Below are 22,257 nucleotides of genomic sequence, written 5' to 3'. Positions count from 1 at the left end.
AAATGCTTCTGAACTCTATTCTATTCTTGTTTTCTACTTCCCTTGAAGAACCACTTTGCTGTAATTATTTTAGCTTTAGAATATATTTTAATATCTTGAAGGATAAGTGCCCTCTTCCCGTTCTATTCCAAAATTATGTTGGTGTTGTTAAAAATATATTCTTCCAGCAAACTTTAGAATCACCGGGTCAAGTTAAAATATAATTCCCCTTGAAATTCTGACTTGAACTGAGTTCAATTTGTTCATTCGATTTTTGAGTTTTGACGCATTTAGAATATAAAGTCTTCATTTCTAGGAACACATTAAGGATTGCTGTCTTACTTATATAAGAGTTTTCTCTCCAAGGTTACCTTAAATATGTCAACAGGTCGTTAATAAATGACATGCTTAGTTTAGAGATTTTTAAAATGACATAAATCATAGTCACTTGTTGACTGGTTAATTTACAAACTGTTGTAATCCTCAGGACACCCAAGTCAAACTGACAAGCCAGAGATACTCAGGAGAGCAATAGGGTAAGAAAATACCCTCTATACTGTGGAGCAGTGAGAGGAGTTGCTTCTTGGGAGGGCAGGATAAGGGAACACTGCTGAAGGAAAATTCATCAAAAAATTAACATGAATAAGTAATGGCAGCTCCTCTTGGACCCTGGCACATGTTCATAAAGATGTGACTGTCTTTCCACTTTGCTGTGACTGAATCTAGAAGGAGTAGAAGGTAAGTAGCTCAGAAACTGGAAACCTTCATTCCATAGGACAGACATTTTTTAGGTTTTATGTAGCACTTTCTGCCAGGGGTCCTGGAGACAGAAAAGTCTCTTCCAAAAGGATGTCATTTATACAATTTGGAATCTTTCTTCCTTTAGCATAGTTCTGTCCACAGATGAGTGTGAGTAAGCTGGTCACATTGGAAGGTCTGTTTCTCATTCAGCATGATGCCTACATGCTCAAGAGGAAAGGGGAGAGCACTGGGATGACTGAAAACAGACATAGGGGTCTTGAGAACTGTGGGCCCACAGTGAAACACAGGCCCATAGTCAAAATGAATGATTGTTTAGCATAGAGCATCAGAAAATTATAATTTTTGCTTTGGCTATATGTTTAGAATGTTTAGACAGTTTGGATAAGTCAATTAATTTTATTTTATTCTTCAAAACAAAATGTTATCTTCATGGAACTCCACATTTGGAATTTTAAGTCAATGGGAACATATAAATTGATTGATGGGAAACTTCCCAGAAACACATACACTAAAGAATGCAATACCAGCAATTAAGACTCAATTTTTTTTTTTTTTTTTTTTTTTTTTGCGGTACGCGGGCCTCTCACTGCTGTGGCCTCTCCCGTTGTGGAGCACAGGCTCTGGATGTGCAGGCTCAGTGGCCATGGCTCACGGGCCCAGCCGCTCCGCAGCATGTGGGATCTTCCCAGACCGGGGCACGAACCCGTGTGCCCTGCATCGGCAGGTGGACTCTCAACCACTGCACCACCAGGGAAGCCCAAGACTCAATTTTAAAACTTAAATTTGAGAAGGCAAGTTTTCAATTTAAAAAATGCAAAATGACTGATAGCCTAAGTTCAGGCCGTTAATACTATTACATGATCCAAAGTGAAGAGTAATTGTAACAATAAGAAGACAATGTGACGTTCAATAGTTTGCACATCAGGAAATGAATTTCCCTATAATTGTGGAAAGAATGAGAAAACTTTATCGATGGTGGAGAATGCAGAGAGGACCACAAAAGAGGACAGTCATCAATGTGAAGTAGTCATAGGGCAACCCAGACCAAGACACCCATGTAGAGGATTAAAGTTTGGAGAAGATGAGACTGACAAAAAAGAGAGAAGAATTAGACAGCTGACACCTTCTGAAAGTCACAATGCAGTAGGAGGTGGACAAAATTACCAGAACGCTTTATCCTCTTATATAAAAGGCATATTTTATGGCAGAAATACTTAAAGAAAACCCTGAACATTCAGGGGGTAATACAGATAACCTCTTTTTAAAAATCTTCCATATAAAAATATGGCTTGATACTACAGATATATTAAATGATTTAGTTACAAAAGGATTTTTCTTTTACAATTATTAATTATGGGATGCCTTTAATAACAAGCTTTCTCCAAAATATTCAATATTTAATTTTAATTTGCAGAAATTCCATTGGCATGTATTTATGTCATGAAAACAACTATTGTGAAAACTGAGGCATAATTACCAACATAGAACACAAGTACACAGAGAGATTTAGGATTTCTTAAGGGCTAGATATGTAAGTGAAGAACCTACTTTAATCAAGTGAGATAACACAGTGCAGCTTAGAAAACAGTGGCCTGGTTTCCTATCATTTATGACCTTATCAAGTCATTTAAACTTCTGTGTCTCAGTTTTCTCCTTTGTACAAGGATGACCTTAAACTAGACCACTTGAAATCTCCCTCATCTATGATTTCATTTTGCTTATGGGTTTGAATTTTCAAATTGAGGATAAGCTATTTTTATACTTATATACAAGTGCTACACTTTTCATCTGAAAGTAGTCATGAAAAAGATTTTCAACAAACAGCCTGTAGTATTATTAACAAAACAAAAAGATTCATGCTATATGCTAACATGATAATCCAACTTTGATTTCAGTTAACAGTTTTGTTAAAAGCAGTTTTCCAACTACATCTCTATGGTTCATACAAATAATTTTTCTATTTTCCATCTCCTGGTTGAAACCATCATTAAAATAAGAAAAACTGCAACACACAAGAAACATCTCCTTCAATACTAGAATTTCAAGTCAGTTGAGATTACAGAGATACAAAAAAGCCTGGTACATATACTGTTTTTACTACTGAAATTTCTGTATGATGCTTCTAAATGTGGCTAAGGTTAGGAACTGATCTTACCTTCTGTCGAAGAAAGGGAACCCACTTGCAGTCTACCAGTTCCTGGCGATACTGCTGTGTAAAGGATCCAACGTAAGACACATATGCCGCCATAAGGAGAACATCTCCACAGAGCGTCTTCTCTTGAGCTTCGAAGGACTGAACAGACTGACCCCAGCGAATCTTCTCTGACTGAAAGATAAGATTACTCCGATGTAACTGCAGGGTGAGCAGCAACTCAAGAAACGTTTAACGTAATTACCTTATTCCTCAGTTTATGTCTAGGTCACTCTGCACAGCCTTGAGAAGGAACAGAACATGACTGGATGGCATGACCATCATAATCGTTCATACATGTGACCCATCATTATGAAGGTGCTCTCACAGTATCTTCAGTGGAGTTTACGGCAACATGACATTAGATCTTTAACATCTCCTTTTTGTTGGATGCCCAAACTCTAATTATGACTGAGGTCCTTCTTAAAAGGCTGACAGTCACTCTCCTCTCCCTCTAGGAGTAGAGGACCAAGAGCTGTGGCCAAGACTGAGTGATGTTAGGATTTTTAATGGCAGCTTGGATGCTCTCCATCATTCCTGATTTTCAGCAATGTTACTACACCACCCTAAGCAAACATTATCTTAAACATTTGGGCCATGGGCTGATTACAAAAAAAGGAAAATGACAAACACCAGTTATGTCAATTAATTAAAACATAAAGTTTAAAGAGCCACCTAACAAGGATTCTGTAAATTAAAGAATAGTGCTGGTAGTTACTAAACTCAGGTTATTTTTATAGTATAATCACTCAATCAGTGAAAGAACTTACAGCCCATGTAAAAAAGATGGAAACCAGGAGGACTTCACTAGCTCTGAAGACAGTATGCTCGGAGAATGCTGTTCAAATCCTTGTATCTAGTTGGCTAGCCATTTAAAATTTGATTTCCGGGTTAAGTATGTGGATCCCTTAATATTGGATTTGACTAAAACTGCAATGAATATCTATGGATTGACGGAACTGCAGAATACTTCACTAATTCATTTGGTTTCAATGCATGCTAAAATTTAATACCACATTCTAAGAACATGTAAATTAATAGGAACTGAAAAAGACACCCAGCAAATTGATAGTACAAGCAATGAAGAACCCTGTGGAATTTAGCTTTACTCATCAAAGAGGAGAGACAGACCACAGAAAGCAAAAACAATGTATGTCAGAGCAGACTGCAACGCCAGTTCTCTTCAAGCCATCACAATACCCCTAACACTGAGGTAATGAAACTAGCAGGTGACAATGGTTATGAAAGCTATTTTAAGATAATCTGCTTTGCTTGATAAAGATCACCCCAAGTTAGCTCTATAATTACACACTAGAGAACTTCAACTCCCTTGCCCTCTTTATAGAATTTATTACTTTCCTTCTTCAGCTACAGATAATATATCCATTAATTTTGAAGAAGAATCTCTCATTTGCTTTTCCTCCACTTTTGTTGTCTTTGGTTAGTAGATGATAAACAATAAAGGGCACCCACCTCATTCTCCAAAACAGCTTTGAAATTTGAAGATTTACTAAACATAGACTTACCGGCGATTGAAATCGTCAATAATTTCACTATACCACCCACGCAACATAAATCATTACTGACACTGGCTAACAAGGGTTTAAGAGTTGGAACATGTCCTGTAATAAATTTCTAGACAGTTAAAAATCACTATAATTTTATTCTAATGCATTATAGATTGCCTGTAATGTCATCCTGGCTGGGGTGACCCATTTCTAATTTTGAACAGCTGTTCAGCTCCAGAGCTACTTAATGATTAAATATAAATTGCCTGATTTATTAGTCTGAATGGTTGAGACTATAGCTTCCAGGTCAATGCTATATAGACAAAATCATCAGTCTTGGTGTTTTTCAGAGGTTAACTGTCTCCTGTTCTAGTCAGAAAGAATTTATCCTCAAAGGAAAAGGGCTGACATTTTCAATTAATCCTTTAAAATATATATATTATATACACACACACATATATGTATTTTTTTTGTTAGTTAACATTATTCAACCATTTTTTCCTCTCCTTTTCTAAATCATCATGAATAAATAAAGCCTTTGGAAGACACTGTTGTGTGCTAGAGATACAAGGTAAAGCCTGTTTTTACCTTGATAAAACTTTCAGACATTCTCTACTTCAAGTAAGTCTAATTCAACGGCACTTTTTCTTTTCCTCAGGTACCTCATAAACCGGAAACACTTCAAACTGCCTAGATCTTATCACTTTGAATGGAAGTGGGTATAAATGCCACTAGAAGCTGTGGAATTTCTCAACTGGTCTAAGAAAAATGAGTCTTCAAAGGGCTCCAGAATGTTTTTTCAACACAGGAGGCTCCCAAAACTCACCTATTCATTCATTCAACAAATACATGTTGGAACCTACGATGTGCCAGGGACCATTCTATATGCTTGGGATCAAGCAGTGCAGAAAACAAATGACGTTCCTGCTCTTGAGAGCTTATATTTTAGTTAGGGGAAAAAGACCACAAAAAAGTATATGTGTTCATATATGCACATATACAAGTGTGGGCCATGTGATCGTAAATGCTATCAAAAAATAATAAAGCAGAGGAAGTGGAAAGAGCTACAGGTTTGTGTGTGTGGCTGTGTGTGTGTGTGTGTGTGTGTGTGTGTGTGTGTGTATGCGAGGGGCAAGGTGAATGCTGTTTAACGTAGGGAGGTCAGGGAAAACCGTGTGATAAGGAGAACTTTTAGCAGACACCTGAAAGAAGTGCGGGAGCCACATGGAGGAAAAAGGCAAAGATTATGAGGTAGAAGAGTGACTTGCAGGGTGAGGAAGAGTGAAGATGGAGCCAGAGGGAAGGTGGCAGAAGCAAGGACAGAGGTGTCCAGGAGCCAGAGCACGGAGGGCCCTGTAGGCCACGTAAAACCTTTGGACTGTACTTTGAGTGAGACAATTAGTTACCTGGGAATTCTGAGAGAGTGGTAACATGAATGGACTTAATTTTTTTTTTTTTTTTTTTTTTTTTGCGGTATGCGGACCTTTCACTGCTGTGGCCTCTCCCGTTGCGGAGCACAGGCTCCGGACGCGCTGGCTCAGTGGCCATGGCTCACCGGCCCAGCCGCTCCGCACATGTGGGATCTTCCCAGACCGGGGCACGAACCCGCGTCCCCTGCGTCGGCAGGCGGACTCTCAACCACTGCGCCACCAGGGAAGCCCTAAATTAGATTTTTAAAAGTCTACTCTATTTATAAGAAATAGGGCTATCACCCAGCCCCATCCATTGTACCTTACATTTCTCCCTTCTTTCTTTGTAAGAGAACTCTGATTCTGAAATGAGGGTTAATGTGTCCAGCCCCCTGGGATGAACTGTGACTGGCTAAGCTGATCATGATCAGCCCATTTCTCAGTTTCCCTGCCTTCTTTGCAGCTAGGTGTGGTCACTCTAGTTCTGGCTAAAGAAAGTTAAGTGCTTTAGTTAAGTTTGCTTAAGGGGTTGCCAGGAAAACTTCAGTTTTTGTTATGAAAGGAGAAGAATCCAGCTGCTACAGATTCTTCTCTCTTGCCTGAATCTAAAGGTGTAGCATCCATCGGTGACCAGGCTGCAACATGCGTGAGGGTGAATGGACACATGCTAAGTATGGAGCAGCAGAAGGCTGTACAGAGATTAGGGGTCTGATCACTAATTACCTGAATCAACACTGATAATGGTCTACCTCTGGAATTTTTTTAATATGTGAAAAACTCCCATTTGTTTAAGCCACTGTAAATCAACTTTTCTATCACCTTCAGCCAAATGCATTTCTTTTTTTTTAATTTTTATTTTATTTTTTTACCATGTTTATCGGAGTATAACTGCTTTACAAGGGTGTGTTAGTTTCTGCTTTATAACAAAGTGAATCAGCTATACATATATATATATATCCCCATATCTCCTTCCTCTTGCATCTCCCTCCCACCTTCCCTATCCCACCCCTCTAGGTGGTCACAAAGCACGGAGCTGATCTCCCTGTGCTATGTGGCTGCTTCCCACTAGCTATCTCTTTTACATTTGGTAGTGTATATATATATATTCCACTCTCTCACTTCGTCCCAGCTTACCCTTCCCACTCCCCGCGTCCTCAAGTCGATTCTCTACGACTGCGTCTTTATTCCTGTCCTGCCCCTAGGTTATTCAGAACCATTAATTGTTTTTTTTCTTAGATTCCATATATATGTGTTAGCATACAGTATTTCTTTTTCTCTTTCTGACTTACTTCATTCTGTATGACAGACTCTAGGTCCATCCACCTCACTAGAAGTAACTCAATTTCGTTTCTTCTTATGGCTGAGTAATATTCCATTGTATATATGTGCCACATCTTCTTTATCCAGTCATCTGTCACTGGACACTTAGGTTGCTTCCATGTCCTGGCTATTGTAAATAGAGCTGCAATGAACATTGTGGTACATGTCTCTTTCTGAATTATGGTTTTCTCAGGGTATATGCCTAGTAGTGGGATTGCTGGGTCGTATGGTAGTTCTATTTTTATTTTTTTTAAGGAACCTCCATACTGTTCTCCATAGTGCCTGTATGAATTTACATTCCCACCAACAGTGCAAGAGGGTTCCTTTTTCTCCACACCCTCTCCAGCATAAAAGGGGAAATTGACAGTAACACAATCATAGTAGGGGACTTTTAACACCCCACTTTCACCGATGGACAGATCATCCAAAGTGAAAATCAATAAGGAAACACAAGCTTTAAATGATACATTAAACAAGATGGACTTAATTGATATTTATAGGACATTCCATCCAAAAACAACAGAATACACTTTCTTCTCAAGTGCTCATGGAACATTCTCCAGGATAGATCATATCTCAGGTCACAAATCAAGCCCTGGTAAATTTAAGAAAATTGAAATCGTATCAAGTATCTTTTCTGACCACAATGCTATGAGACTAGATATCAATTACAGGAAAAAAAATCTGTAAAAAATACAAACACATGGATGCTAAACAATACGCTATTAAATAACCAAGAGATCACTGAAGAAATCAAAGAGGAAATCAAAAACTACCTAGAAACAAATGACAATGAAAACATGATGACCCAAAACCTATGGGATGCAGCTAAAGCCATTCTAAGAGGGTAGTTTATAGCGATACAATCCTACCTCAAGAGACAAGAAACATCTCAAATAAACAACCTAACCTTACACCTAAAGCAATTAGAGAAAGAAGAACAAAAAATCTCCCAAAGTTAGCAGGAGGAAAGAAATCATGAAGATCAGATCAGAAATAAATGAAAAAGAAATGAAGGAAACAATAGCAAAGATCAATAAAACTAAAAGCTGGTTATTTGAGAAGATAAACAAAATTGTTAAACCATTAGCCAGACTCATCAAGAAAAAAAAGGGAGAAGACTGCAATCAATAGAATTAGAAATGAAAAAGGAGAAGTAACAATTAACACTGCAGAAGTACAAAGGATCAGGAGAGATTACTACAAGCAACTCTATGCCAATAAAATGGACAACCTGGAAGAAATGGACAAATTCTTAGAAAAGCACAACCTTCCAAGACTGAACCAGGAAGAAAAAGAAAATATAAACAGACCAATCACAAGCACTGAAATTGAGACTGTGATTAAAAATCTTCCAATAAACAAATGTCCAGGACCAGATGGCTTCACAGGTGACTTCTATCAAACATTTAGAGAAGAGCTAACCCCTATCCTTCTCAAACTCTTCCAAAATACAGCAGAGCGAGGAACACTCCCCAACTCATTCTATGAGGCCACCATCACCCTGATACCAAAACCAGAGAAACATGTCACAAAGAAAGAAAACTACAGGCCAATATCACTGATGAACATAGATCCTCAAAAAAATACTAGTAAATGCATTTCTAATAGTGCAGTTCCATATTTTTAGGTAGCACTTAAATGAAAAATAACAGTTTTATTGAGATTTAAGTCACATATCATGAAATTCATCCTTTCAAGTATTCAACTGCGTGGTTTTTAATATATTCACAGATCCGTGCCATCATCCCTAGTAATTTTAAAATGTTTCCCTCACACAATAGAGAAACTATTCCCATTAGCAGTCACTCCCAAACTCCTGCCCCCTTGCCCAACCCCTGGCAACCACCAATCTACTTTCTGTCTCTATAGATTTACCTATTCTGGCCATTTACTATACATGGAATCATAAAACATGTGGCCTTTTGTGTCCGCCTTCTTTTACTGAGCATGATATTTCAAGGTTAGTCCACATTGCAGCATGTATCAGTAATTCAATCCTTTTTATGGTCAAATACTATTCCACTGTCTGAATATATTAGACATGGGAGAGCAAAAAGATCTGTGACTTACTGATGTCAAGGGCCATATGTTTTTCTACCACTCATGTTCCAAGTGGAGAAAGTTAATGAGATTTTAAAAATCTTTATTTAATGGAATAACTATTAACATTAGCGTATCAGTCACCTGTAAAAAGATGTCAAAGAAAACCAATAAACCAAGCAGGCTTAGCTTGAGGTAATGTCTTATTGGTAGAACTCAATTGCAAATGTGTACTAAAAGATTCAGACCTCTGTTATCTAACAGCTGCCCTGAGTTTATAACAGATCTTAGGAAAACCATTGAGTCCATGGCTATACCCTGAAAAACACACAGAATCCATCACTTATTCCTTTCGGTAAGCTAGAACTACTGTGTGAATGATGATTATTCCCCTTTGTTGTTGATTCCATGTTTAGTTAGTCCTTATTGACCACAAATAGAGATAAAATCCCCCAAAGCTGATTCTGAATATTTCAGTTAGAATTTTGGAAGAAAAGGATAACTTGCCTCAAGTTCCTTGACAAGTCTGTTAGCCAGTTCGATAGTTTTGTTGGTTTGGTTCACCTCTTCTTGACACCGGACTTTCTTGGCTATTGCTTTTTCAAATGAAGCTGTGAGTCTGCTCAGATTTCGATCCAAATCCTACAACAAGAGTCAAAATTAACTCGTGAGCTATTTGTAGATAAAGTGCAAACATTACAATCGTCTTGAAACACCTACGACCTGAAGGTAAATGAAATGAGCCTCTTTCCCTCCTTTGACCTTTGCCCCTGAGAGCACACACATTAGGGAAGAAATGTATCAGGGCTACCAGGCAGTTTTCTCGCCTTCCTCCTGCACGGGGCAGAGTGTAGACAGCGACCAGGGTGAGTGGATGTGCCCTGCTGACTCAAGCACACCCTGCGTGCCCTGTCCCCTCTCTTGTGCCTACACCTCACCCGCCATCTTTGTTAGGGATGACGGGCATCTTCTGGGTCTCCACCTACTGACTCTCTTTCCACTTCTCAGTGGTCTATAACTCAGGCGACAAAGAGCCCCTTTAGACCTCAGCAACCTGACCTGGCTTGGCCAACCAGATTTTCTCTTCTGGAAACTTGGGACTGAAACTCAGAGGTATGTCACTGTCTTTAGCATCGTAAGACCCAGGAAGATGTGTACGTTTTGGAGGGCTTCATTTAGAGTGTGACCATCTTCCACCAGGGCCATGGGAAAGCAGGGGAAACCATTCCTGAGAACAAGAAAGAATGAAAAGATAGCACAGTGAGAAGTCACACAGCCCTAAACACGTTCCCGGCAGCTTCCCATTTCCTGGATCTCATGCCTCCTGAGACCTAGTCATACACTTTTTTACCTCAGAGTTCCATGAGTCATCCTGGTCTCCTTTTTGGCTGAAGGTTTGCTATGTGGGTTTCTATTATGTATAGCCAAAAAAGCCTTGACTAAGATATCAAGTACTTAGCAGACTCCTTACTATATCATCTTGCTACCTGCAAGTTCTAACAACCCTAAGTAAGATTTATAACATTGTTTTTGTAAATACATGCAAAGTTCCAAGAGACTTTAATAAGTAAACTTGTAGTACGTACCATATTTATAATTTAGAGACTGCCACTATTTGTCAATGACCCAATTATTACATTATTATTTAATTTATATCATTAATTAAAAAAGAAAAAAGTGTGCATCATATTTAAGGTTTACAGCCGAAATAGGTCAAATTTATGAGAAATGGGAGGAGATATTACACATTAACGGTTAGAAGTCAGGTAAAAATGAATAATACCTGGAGGTATATTTTAGGTGATTGAAAGTACTTGTGGTTTTATAAAACACAGAAGCTCATGTAAACTCTGGTATCAGACACCCAAGTTCGTATTTGGACTCTGCTATCAGCTAAGCAGCCTCAGGGTGGGCTGTCTACTTAAGCTCTCCATGCCTCACTTTCATCATCTAAAAAATGGAAACAATAATGTTACCCAATTCATAGGGTTGACCTAAATATACATAGAACTAAGGTATAAACTCTTATACTGGTTCCTTTCGTAAAGTTGGGAAGGGGAGCTGGGTCTTGGGAGACCACAGGCTCTCGCACTTGTTTCTCTGCCTCTTGTGAAGAGGCATTGACAGCTCTTGTTCTGGACTATCTTCTGCAAGATGTTTGCACAGCAAATAGGCTTAGGAAATAGAGACAGTGTTTCTTTCAGGGGCAGAGGACAGATTTGCTTCCTGACCAGAACACTAAAGAGATGTTTCCCTGTGGGGCAAAGGTTGGGCAGCTTTACTCGCTGCCTTCTTTATATGGGGCATTTTCTAAGCTTGGGATTTCTCAGCTGTGACACAAACCCACTGTGAACAGCCTCAGCTGGTCCACTGTGCGTCACTCCCACGGGAAATGGCAGACGAGGGAGCTGAGGCACGCACGAGGCTCACGCTGCTTGCCGTGCTATGGGTAACAAAGTCCTCTGCTCTCTGACCCACGCATCCCGTGTCTCACGTCTTCTGCCGGCATCTATGAAACTGTGGCAGGTAACCTGGCAGCCTGTGAGTAGGGTAAAATCTTGGTCCCTTCACAGTTCCTGACAGGCCCTGGCGTTTCAGGTTCTAGAAGTAAATGGAGTGAGGAAGGAGGGGCTTAGCCCGAACACCTCAGCCCACCAGACACCCTAAAAACCAGTGTTCTCCAACTTAAGTGTGCATCAGAACCACCTGGAGGGTTTGATCAAACCCAGATTCCTGGCCTCCCTGCCTGAGTTCCTCATTCAGTGTGTCTGAGGTGGATCTGAGAGTCTGTATATCTAACAAGTTCCCAGGCAACACTGATGCTGCTACTGGTCGAGAGAACACACTTTAAGAAACACTACCCTAAAGAGACCGAATTTGGACTTTTTCATGGCCATTCGTAGGCCCTGTATGTTTGAAAGACAAGATGGCCTTTTTTCCCCTCCAGCTCAGCAGTTTGTTTTTTTCTACTCAACCTTCAATATGAGGCCATCTTTTAGTCTGAAACTAGAGATAAAGACTTGAAAGAACAAAAACAGAGAGACTAATACTGGTTAACAAATGCATTTCCATCACAGCATAAGTGCTGAGAGACACAGCCCTGCTTTTCCAGGTGAGATGGCAACAGGAGGCCTAAGACAAGAAGGAGGGAAAGCCCATGAGGGAGGAAAAAAGAGAGGCTGAGGGAGGTGAAAGCAAAGCTAGCAAAAAACATCATTTCACCTGGGCTCAAACCGTGATTTGACTGTGTACCAACAGAAAGAATCTATGCAGAGTTTGTCGTTGCCTTTGGCATGACCAGTCTTCATAGAGACTTTTTTTTTTACTTCAGGGTGTAGTGTATTTCCTACAAAGGGCATTCTCCTATACAACCACAATATAACCATCAAAACCAGGACATGGGGGCTTCCCTGGTGGCGCAGTGGTTGAGAATCTGCCTGCCAGTGCAGGGGACACGGGTTCGAGCCCTGGTCTGGGAAGATCCCACATGCCGCGGAGCAACTGGGCCCGTAAGCCACAACTACTGAGCCTGCGCGTCTGGAGCCCGTGCTCCACAACAAGAGAGGCCACAATAGTGAGAGGCCCGTGCACCGTGATGAAGAGTGGCCCCCGCTTGCCACAACTAGAGAAAGCCCTCGCACAGAAACGAAGACCCAACACAGCTTTAAGTAAATAAATAAATTAAAAAAAACAAAAAACAACAACCAGGATATGAACACTGACACATGACTACCATCTAACTGAATGTTGGAGGGAAATGCAGCCAGAGATTCTGTTGCATTAATAACTACTCTCTGGAAATCCATTCTTGGAAGGGGGATGGAAGGGACCAATCTACATAAAGACATTGCTATTGTTACTCTGTCTTCTTTTCTCTGTGTCTGCAAACTTAGTTTTGCAGCTTATTAATATAAGAACCTCTGCTTCTACCATTGGTCTTTGAAATCAACTGAGATGAGCAGTTCTTTTCAGCTCGTTGCAGGCTGTGTCCAAAAGATGACTAGTTCCACAACCACAGAAAGTCTTAACTTTAGAATCACACATGAGCATTCTCATCACTTTTCCATGAACGTTAACTTGCTTCTAATATTTACATAAAGCCATTAATAATAGATGACAACATTTTTCTAAAGGTCTTAGTCAAGTTAACAGTGAGAGCTTTGACCAATGAATGAAGCTAAATTTAATAAAATTAATATGTTTTTCCTAAATTTGTCTAAATCAGCTGTCGTCGTTGTTGACAGTAGTGGCCCCAGACATAATCAGGCCAAGTTCAAGTCCTGTTCTATAAGAAGCTGGGCTTGGCTGCGTGGCCACTGTGAGCACCAGAGCCCAGGTGCGGTGATGGCGGAGTTCACCTGCTCAGAGACCCATGGCAGGATTTCCTCCAAGATGGGAGCATCCTCCTTCAGGTCTGCCCTCAGTTCCCACTGCTCCTTATTCTTCGCACTCCCATCGGACAACCTCTCTACACACATGATCTTCACGCCAGCGACTCCCAAATCTATGTTGCTGAGCCAGGCTTCTCTTTCAAACCCTAGTTCTGACCCCGAACATCTTCACTTGGGTTTTCTACACAAAGAGAGTGGGAACGAACATTTATGAAGCATCGACTGTGTACAGCACACTGAATAGCATCTCGATCCACCAGAATTTATAGGTGGGAAGCAACAGAAACCATCTCCAGCTAATTTAGGCTGAAGGGAACTTCCTCAAAATGAGGGAGCTCTTCCAAGGAAGCGAAAGGCAAAGAACTACACATGGGCTCCCGGAGCTCCAGGGAGACTTGGGAATAGCAACTCTTGGAAAGTTTCAACTGGACACTGTCTCTACAATGCATGAACTCTGTTTTCAGTTTTATTCTTTGGCTGATGATTCAAATTCTAGAGCCGGGGGTGGCGGGCAGGCGGGGAATCAAATCGGCAAAACTTGGACCACATACCTAGTCATCAGCCATGACAGGAAAAGGTACACTTGGTCTAAGTCCTACCTGAGTGTATCCAATGAGGAAAGATAATTCCCCAGAGATAAACCAGGCTGTTATCACCCAAAGTTGGTAGGACTGGATTCTGGGGAGCCCCAAATCACAAATGCCCACCTTGAGAGTTAGCTGTTACTATCACTATGTTACAGTTAAGAAACTGAAGCTCTGAGGATTTCCCTAAGTTGCCAGGGTTACACAGCCTTATCGCTCTGACTGCATTACTGCATGCTACCTTGTCAGGCACCTCTAACTCATCATCTCTATTCTGTATGCCTCCCCCTCCCTCTCTATCCTGTCAGCAGCCTTGAATCTATCTCGCCGGCTCCACTGTGGCTGCTCCTGCCTTAGCTGAGGCCCTAACAGGACCCACTGCAGGGCTTCTAGTTTGTCTTTCTGCAGCTAGACCCCCTCCCTCCAGCTTCCATTCAGTCGATGAAAAGTGAGTCATTAACGTACTAAGATCTTTCCAACGCCCAATACCACAGGTCAGATGAAATTTAAATTCTGCAGCACGAAAGGCAGAGAAGGCTTTTGCTCACCTTTTGCTTTTGCTCACCATTACTTCCTGCTATTCCTAACCTTCCCCCAAACCCCCATCTTCGGCATCTGGCCTACTAGGACTCTTCAAGTCTACCAACTGCTTCTTCCCTCTTTTTTTCATTCTTTACCAGGAATACCTTTCCTGACCTAGTTATCCTGGTGACTTGCAAGTAATTTTCACAGCTCCTGTCAAGTACACCTTCATTATAAAACTTTCTCTAATTTCTCTGGGCTCTTTTCTGGCACTCCTACTGCACTTTAGATATAGTCACATATATACTTATAACACTGGACTACAATGACTGGTTATATATTTGTAAAAACAGTCATGGTGATAATCTTTGTAGTTAGTGTTTTCTAAGCACTTACTATATGCCAGGCACCATGCGAAATTCTCAATATGAATTCATATTGATTACTAAATTCTCAATATGAATTCATATTGATTACTAAATTCTCAATATGAATTCATATTGATTACTAAATTCTCAATATGAACTACTGTCATTTTATCCTCACGATCCTAAGAAGTGGATGCTATTATAATACCTCCTTCACAGTTGAGAAAAAAGAGGCTCAGAGAGGTTAACTAACTCGTGCAGGGCAAAACAGTAAATACTGGAGCCTGGATATAAACCCAGGCACTTTGGTTCCAGAATCCTTGCTTTTTAATCACTGTGGGCTACACTCTTTCTACTTAATTAATACATAGTTAATTAACGCTTGCAAAGTTTCTTAAGTGCAGAAACCATCAAAGTTCCCACTTTTCCAGCTCAGTGTCCAGCATACAGCAGATACGGAATATGTACTGAAGGAGAATATAAAGGAATACATCCATGAAAGGTCAAATTCCTTCCTGTTTGGTAGGTCTCCGAGGTGGTCCTCTCTGAAAGTGGGATCCTAAGGCGGGGAGGGGTTCCATGTCTCGGGAACTTCTTCAGCGTTAGAGTCTGCACTTACCGCCAGCTTTTTCCTGATAGCCTCTAGTTTTTCAGTAGCTGCAGCCAGTTCTAAGTTTGCTTGGGCTAACGCTTGCCGTCTGGGCTCCACATCACAGTAGACCTGAAAAGCCACGTGGGGGTTATTTCACGAGGTAATAAAGATGGCAAAGACAAGTAATCATTCAGTCTTACGTTTGCTGGAAGCTTTACAATTAAAATCTCTATGTGACCTAGAAATTTGGTGTTTATTCTTAGCCACGGTACTACCTAATGGCAGAACAAAAATCCACCCAGCCTACCAAGTCCTCTAAGCTTTCTACTGTTTATTCATTTATTCTGGACATTAGAGTTACAAGCACTTGCATAAAATGCTATACACGTCAAATACCATTAAGATACTAAAATTAGTTTTTCATAAAATTTGGAGATAATCCTCATATCATCAGAAATTGTAGTGTATAGGAACTACAGCTGAAGGTGGGATCAGGTCTAGCCTTTAAGGCAGAAAAGCTGTGTAGAGAAATTCTCTGAACCCAGAAAGGAATGTGGGAGATGTCCTCACCCAGTATTAACCACACTTTCTTTTCTAAGTTCCTGGCCACCTTAAATGTTATTTGAATGAGTGGTTTAAGCATTTGAGTGGATCAATTATTCTCCTGTTGGGGAGAGAAAAAGGAAATTAAATTTTATTTCCTATTTTATAGCAAAAGGACACAGAACACAGCCACGGTCTAGCTCTGGGCTCATCTTTTCACCTAGGATGTGAGGCCAGCACAGCGGTCAGGTGGGTCATTATGGGGAGAGGCTGCCCATCAGCTGTGATCTGTCTGCAGTCTTGCCTGATACAGGCTTCCACTAAAGAGATGGAGAGACTGACAGGGTCCTATTCCTGTGGGTCTCCCGTGTAAAGGACATAATCCAATTTTCTGAAAATCATTCTGGGAATGACACTGGCATTTCCTCAGCAATTCCATCTTTGGATATAACACACAACCTTCCAAGACAAAAAGGAGACAGTTCCTCCCAGTGCAGGGCCGTGTACTGTTCCCTTTTTACATCTAGTCCTTTGCAAAGTTCTTGGGACATAACTGACGGACGAGTATTTGATAAATAAATATAATTAATAAATAAATATAATTAATCTACCCAACATGCTTTTATCTAATCAAATTAATTGCTGCTATTTGATCTAAAGAAGCTACTCACTCGGACTTCCCTGGTGGTGCAATGGTTAAGAATCTGCCTGCCAAGGCAGGGCACATGGGGTTGAACCCTGGTCCAGGAAGATCCCAAATGCCATGGAGCAACTAAGCCCGTGGGCCGCAACTACTGAGCCTGTGCTCTAGAGCCCACGAGCCACAGTTAACTGAGCCCGCGTGCCACAACTACTGAAGTCCGCGGGCCTAGAGCCCGTGCTCCACAGCAAGAGAAGCCACCGCAATGAGAAGCCCATGCACCGCAACGAACAGTAGCCCCTCTCACCGCAACTAAAGACAGCCTGCATGCAGCAACAAAGATCCAACACAGCCAAAAATAAAATAAATCAATTAGTTAAGTAAAAAAGAAAGCTACTCACTCTACCCTAAAAAAAGATAGTTTCCAACATTTCAAATATCCTCCTGTAGAGAATTCTGTTTAATCTGACACTTTCATGTCTCATTCTTAGAACTTTATCTTATTCAGATAATGTTAAATTATTTTACATTTTTTGCTGGCCTAGAAATTAATATATGTACGGCCCTTCCTGAATAACACCCGTAAACCATCTGATCACAACTGATATACCTCATAGAACTTAATGATGTTGATGACCCAGGCACAGAGACCAGCTGCTGCAAAAGATTTGGTCCGAATCAGGTTTGGGTTGAACTCCAGGTCTTTCAAATACTGTTCATTCACCACTTTTAGACAGTTCTCTGGAATGTGCTCTTTGTCATAGTTAATTAACGCTTGCAAAAAATCATCCACCTGTAAGGCAAAAAGACTTATTGCAATGAGCCATTTGGGTGGCAGAGAAAATTCCAAGATCAAAAGTTAAAATCAGCTTTTAGGACTCACATTACAAAGGCAAAATTGGTTTGACTTTTTCAGTGTTTAGAGTATAAAGTTAGAATTAGCAATGGACACTTTTAAAATCCCTTCTATCCCAGGGTAAAATATTCAGTCCCTGCACAGGAGGCATTCACATTTTGAAGAAAAGAAAAAGAAAAACACATACCCCCAAATCCCTTTGCTTCACCTTCGTGTACATTAGTAACATTTTTCCAGCATAAGACATCCATGTAATTTTCTCCCTCCTACACTTAACTGCTTTAATAATTTTGAAAATAATTAGCACCCTTCCAACGGCTGCTGGTGTTGACTCAGGTGTGCTACAACCCTACGCTAATCTCCAACTTGGCAAACAGAAATTCTAAGTCTAGAGAACATACAGCAGATTACACTTAGCAAATAGGAAGATGATTTTTTTTTTTTTTAGCAGTTGGGAATTTTATAGCTTTCCTCTTTCTCCTCAAATTGTATGTTTTTTCAAAAATTTATTTTTTTGAAGTATAGTTGATTTACAATGTTGTGTTAATTTCTGCTGAACAGCAAAGTGACTCAGTTATATGTATATATACATTCTTTTCGTATTCTTTTCCATTTTGCTTAATCACAGGACATGGAATATAGTTCCCTGTGCTATACAGTAGGACTTTGTTGTTTATCCAATCTATATATATAACAGTTCTTATCTGCTAAACCCAAAGTCCCAGTCCATCCTTCCCCCACCCCTGCTGTCAAGTATAACCACAGAACTGAACAGAGAAATTGTCGGGATTTTCATGTTGCCGGGCTGCCTGATACCTTTCCCATGAAGACTTTAGCTGCCTTCCAACTCCGGTCTTTTGGCACTCTGCCCCGGGGAGCCAGAAGGACCATCACGGCTGCAGTAACGTTGGTAACTGCATTTGGAGGGTTGGGAAAGGCTTTCAGCTCAGTGAGATTGACCTGAAAAAAAGCACACACACTCTCAAGACCAGGAGAGGTCTGGTTTCTCAAGACCAGCTGTTAGGTCATCAAGCTGGTCTTCAGTGGATGGTCTTTTCCACCCTCTCCTTTCCACACCAGTCTCGGTTGGGCAGTTTTTGCCGCCCACCCGGGGGTCCCACCACCGTGGAACTCCAGGAGGTTCAGTGCTTGCTGGGTGCTTTTCTGGTACTTCGGAAACATCACTGCCCTTTCTGGCTTCCAAGTAAATTTATCTGCCTGATCTACCAGTCCTGCAGAGCCTTGCACACTGAGTCCAGGGAATTTCATAAACATATAGGTTTTAAGGTATTTATGGGTCTATCCCACCTATGGAATATATTTGCCTTTTAACCAGGCCCTCCCAGAAACAGAGTCCCTTAGTTCAGAGTCTCTTAGTTTTGTTTTTCTGCTTTACATGCACAAAAAACATCTTCTATTACACTATAATGACTGTCAACTGGGAAGATGCCCGCATAGGCTGAACCTCCTTTCTGCGTTCCTCCTTAACCTCCACAGGTCAGAATCTTGATTTACTCAACAGATGGTATTCATGGGATAAACCACCAGTATCAGGACAAATACTTTGGAGCAAGCATTAGTATCTATAAGAAGTATATGTAGGTTCATGATACATGTTTTTTTAAAAAGGATTTCCTGTGAAATTTCCTGAGCTGTATTATACACTCTTGCTTATAAAGCCTTATCAAATGTTGAACCTGATCCTCCTCCATTACCATAAACTGGCTCTTTATTTGGGAAATGACTGCAAAGAACAGAAAGGGTGTGAAAACAGGAGCAAAAGCAAAAACTTAAAATATGCTAATGCTAACTGAGAGCTGGGTAACCAAGATTCTTTCATTATTTATAAATATACTGAGCTTTACATTTAAGTGATATTAATTTATTTTGACTGAGTATATAATAGTATCTTCAGAGGAAAAGTTGCCAGTGCAAAGCACAAAGAAGAAAATAAACATTCTAGTGCTGAGAGGAAAACACAGAATTCCTTACTCAGAAATAATCAGTTACTATTACTCTTTTTTCCCAATTTTTTCCTATGCACAAACATATTCTTATAAAAAAACGTTACACTAAATCATATTTTATAATCTGCTTTATTCACTTAATACATCATGAACAGCAGGATATTTAAATGCAGAATAATCACTCTTCCATCATGGTATACGTATGTTCTTTTAAATTGTTCAGCTTTATGGTAATACTATAAGAAACATCCATGAAGGTAATCATTCGCTGTTCACAGTCAAAATTACCTCCTTCAAAAGAATACTTAGAGAAATGAATTGAATATTTCTTTGAAGAGCAGGGAATGTCTGGATCCTTCCCTCTTTGAAGCTGAATTTAAGATCCTCAGGCCTAGTAATGCCCTAGGATTCACCCCAGAGGCCTAGTAGAACCCAGGGGCAAGACCAGCTGTAGGCTCTTAGAATGACATTGCCCATAATTCCATCTCTCCTTCTGACCATCACAGATTATTTTCTCTTATGGGAATTCGAATACCTAGTGAGGTTTTGCTAATAACGTGAAGCCAAGGAAAAACGGTGTGGGTCAAACCTAGGTGTCTTTGATTCCAGCCTGTTGCCCTTTTCCTGAGGGTCTCTCATTAATACTATTTTTTTATATCCAGAGGAAGTAGAGAATCCCTCACTTGGTTCTTAAAGCAACACATAATATGAATCACTGGATTTGGGCCGAATCCAATTGCTAACGATAGAACTGCCTTTCATAAGAGTATAAACTGCATGGCACTGGAAGTATTCAAAAGGAGACCGCTTGTTGGGGTGAAGAAGGACAAACTCCCAGATGGGAAAGGAAGGTCAACTACAATGATGACCTCAAATATTTGTTTCAACTGTAACATTTAATGGGACTTTCTTTCCTTTTTCAAAACTCTTTGGTTGCATGAATTTCACCCTTAGTTCAGTTATTCAAACTCTAATAACCTCCAAATATTATTTTGAGGAAATCCTGAGCCAAGGAATCATCCTTACCCTGTTGAGTGTATTGAGAGCAGCTGTCGCGGCCACCAGAGCGGGCTCAGCCTTAAGTAAGTCGGCCTCACACTCCTTCTGTTTCTGGGACACTTCAGTCTGAATAGCTGTCACCTAATCAAAGAGGAAAAACACAGAAACCCACATACACAAATTATCATCTCAGCTATCTCTACTGAAAAATGCAGGCTGCCTCCGAGGCACTGTTCAATAATTCGTCTGTATTTGAACAGGGGAGGAATTTGTTGTAGAGACTAACTTCCCTTCAGGTACAGTGTATACACAAAGCTTTGCACACACACAAAACACACAACACAAATGGAATCAAATATCAAAATGCTCCAAGACAGGCTCTATCTTAGTTACAAGGTGCCACTAATAATAAATGCAAGATTAAGCAATTCCTCTGTTCTTCAGTTTTCTTTTTCAGCAAGTCCTGAACAAGTGAAAATCCAAGCTGGCTCAGTAACCTAGACCACAAAATATTTTTGCTAAAATTCTCTCATTTTTCCTTACATTTAGCTTGCCTACATTACCTGATTACTCACACCTACATTACCTAAAGGTCACGTTAACTAATTTTTAAGAATAAATGTGAAGCTTTTTTGTTCAACTGGCTAGAAGATATTGTTCTATCCCATGCATGCTTAATCACAGAAAAAATTTTTATGAAGATTAATTCTTGGTTTCTCTAAGGACCTGGTAAGAAACTACAGCTGCAACAACCCAGGTCTATCTTTGGCAATGGGACCGTGATGTTTGCTGTCCACTCTACTGTTGAGGGTCCAGGGACACTATTCACATGCCAAAGAGGGTCTTGCATTAGCCCCCTGGCATGAACACATATAATATGGATATAGGGAAGCCATGTTGGTAAACTCGAACCAAGCCAAAATGAGAACCTTTGGGGTTTCTATCCTCCTCCCTTTAGAACACTGATAGAACTCGAATGTCCAGGAAGAATAAAATCTTTGTCCTCAGCAGAAATGTGACTTTCAAAGCTGTGGCGCTGGGCACCAGGATCCAGTCAGCATATGGGATGGTTGCTGACGTGATGGGGATTGTGAATGATCAAGTGTGAACAAAAGTGCATTTGTTCAGATGTGTTTGGATTGAACAGGTTTAAAACTGTACCCATAAACGTAAACACTGCTCACAACAAATTTTGTTGTCTACCACAGCTTTATTAGCAGAAATTACCCTTCTCCTGATTAACCGTTATTCTGGTATGTACTGCACCTTTTATGAACATAATTGGTCCATAGTAGATATGTGACCTCCGGCCAATACTTACGGGCTACGGTTAACACCTGTAAGGAAACTCTGCATGCTTACAGAGAACTGGTCTAAAACCATAATCCTCAAAGCTGCCAGGAATGGACAATGAAAACTCTAAGGATACTATTATACATTTTCAATGCGCTGGAGAATACTGCTACGGATGAAACAGAGACTGTATTTGAGTGAGTTATTACATCAGGCTTATTTATTTTCCTTAAGGATATACTAAATCTACACATGTTGTTTGTGCCCATTTGTAATAACATCATTTTAAA

At 40.3% G+C, this 22,257-nt stretch overlaps 1 protein-coding gene across 1 annotated transcript in view; it reads right to left on the bottom strand.

Annotated features, from left to right (window-relative positions):
- Positions 1-22,257, bottom strand: part of DNAH11 (dynein axonemal heavy chain 11) — a 320,226-nt gene that overhangs the window by 81,945 nt on the left and 216,024 nt on the right. Inside the window, 6 exon segments of the mRNA XM_027102655.1 lie at positions 2,897-3,067; positions 9,720-9,854; positions 15,697-15,798; positions 17,463-17,645; positions 18,525-18,668; positions 20,702-20,815. Of these exon segments, the coding sequence (XP_026958456.1) occupies positions 2,897-3,067; positions 9,720-9,854; positions 15,697-15,798; positions 17,463-17,645; positions 18,525-18,668; positions 20,702-20,815 (849 nt within the window).

The sequence above is a fragment of the Aethalodelphis obliquidens genome, unplaced genomic scaffold (genome assembly GCF_003676395.1).
Source record: "Aethalodelphis obliquidens isolate GAN/ISIS:26980383/991018 unplaced genomic scaffold, ASM367639v1 scaffold5, whole genome shotgun sequence".
NCBI classification, from domain to species: Eukaryota; Metazoa; Chordata; class Mammalia; order Artiodactyla; family Delphinidae; genus Aethalodelphis; species Aethalodelphis obliquidens.
The sequence above is the reverse complement of the archived record's forward strand: the minus strand, read 5'-3'. Positions and strand labels throughout refer to the sequence as shown.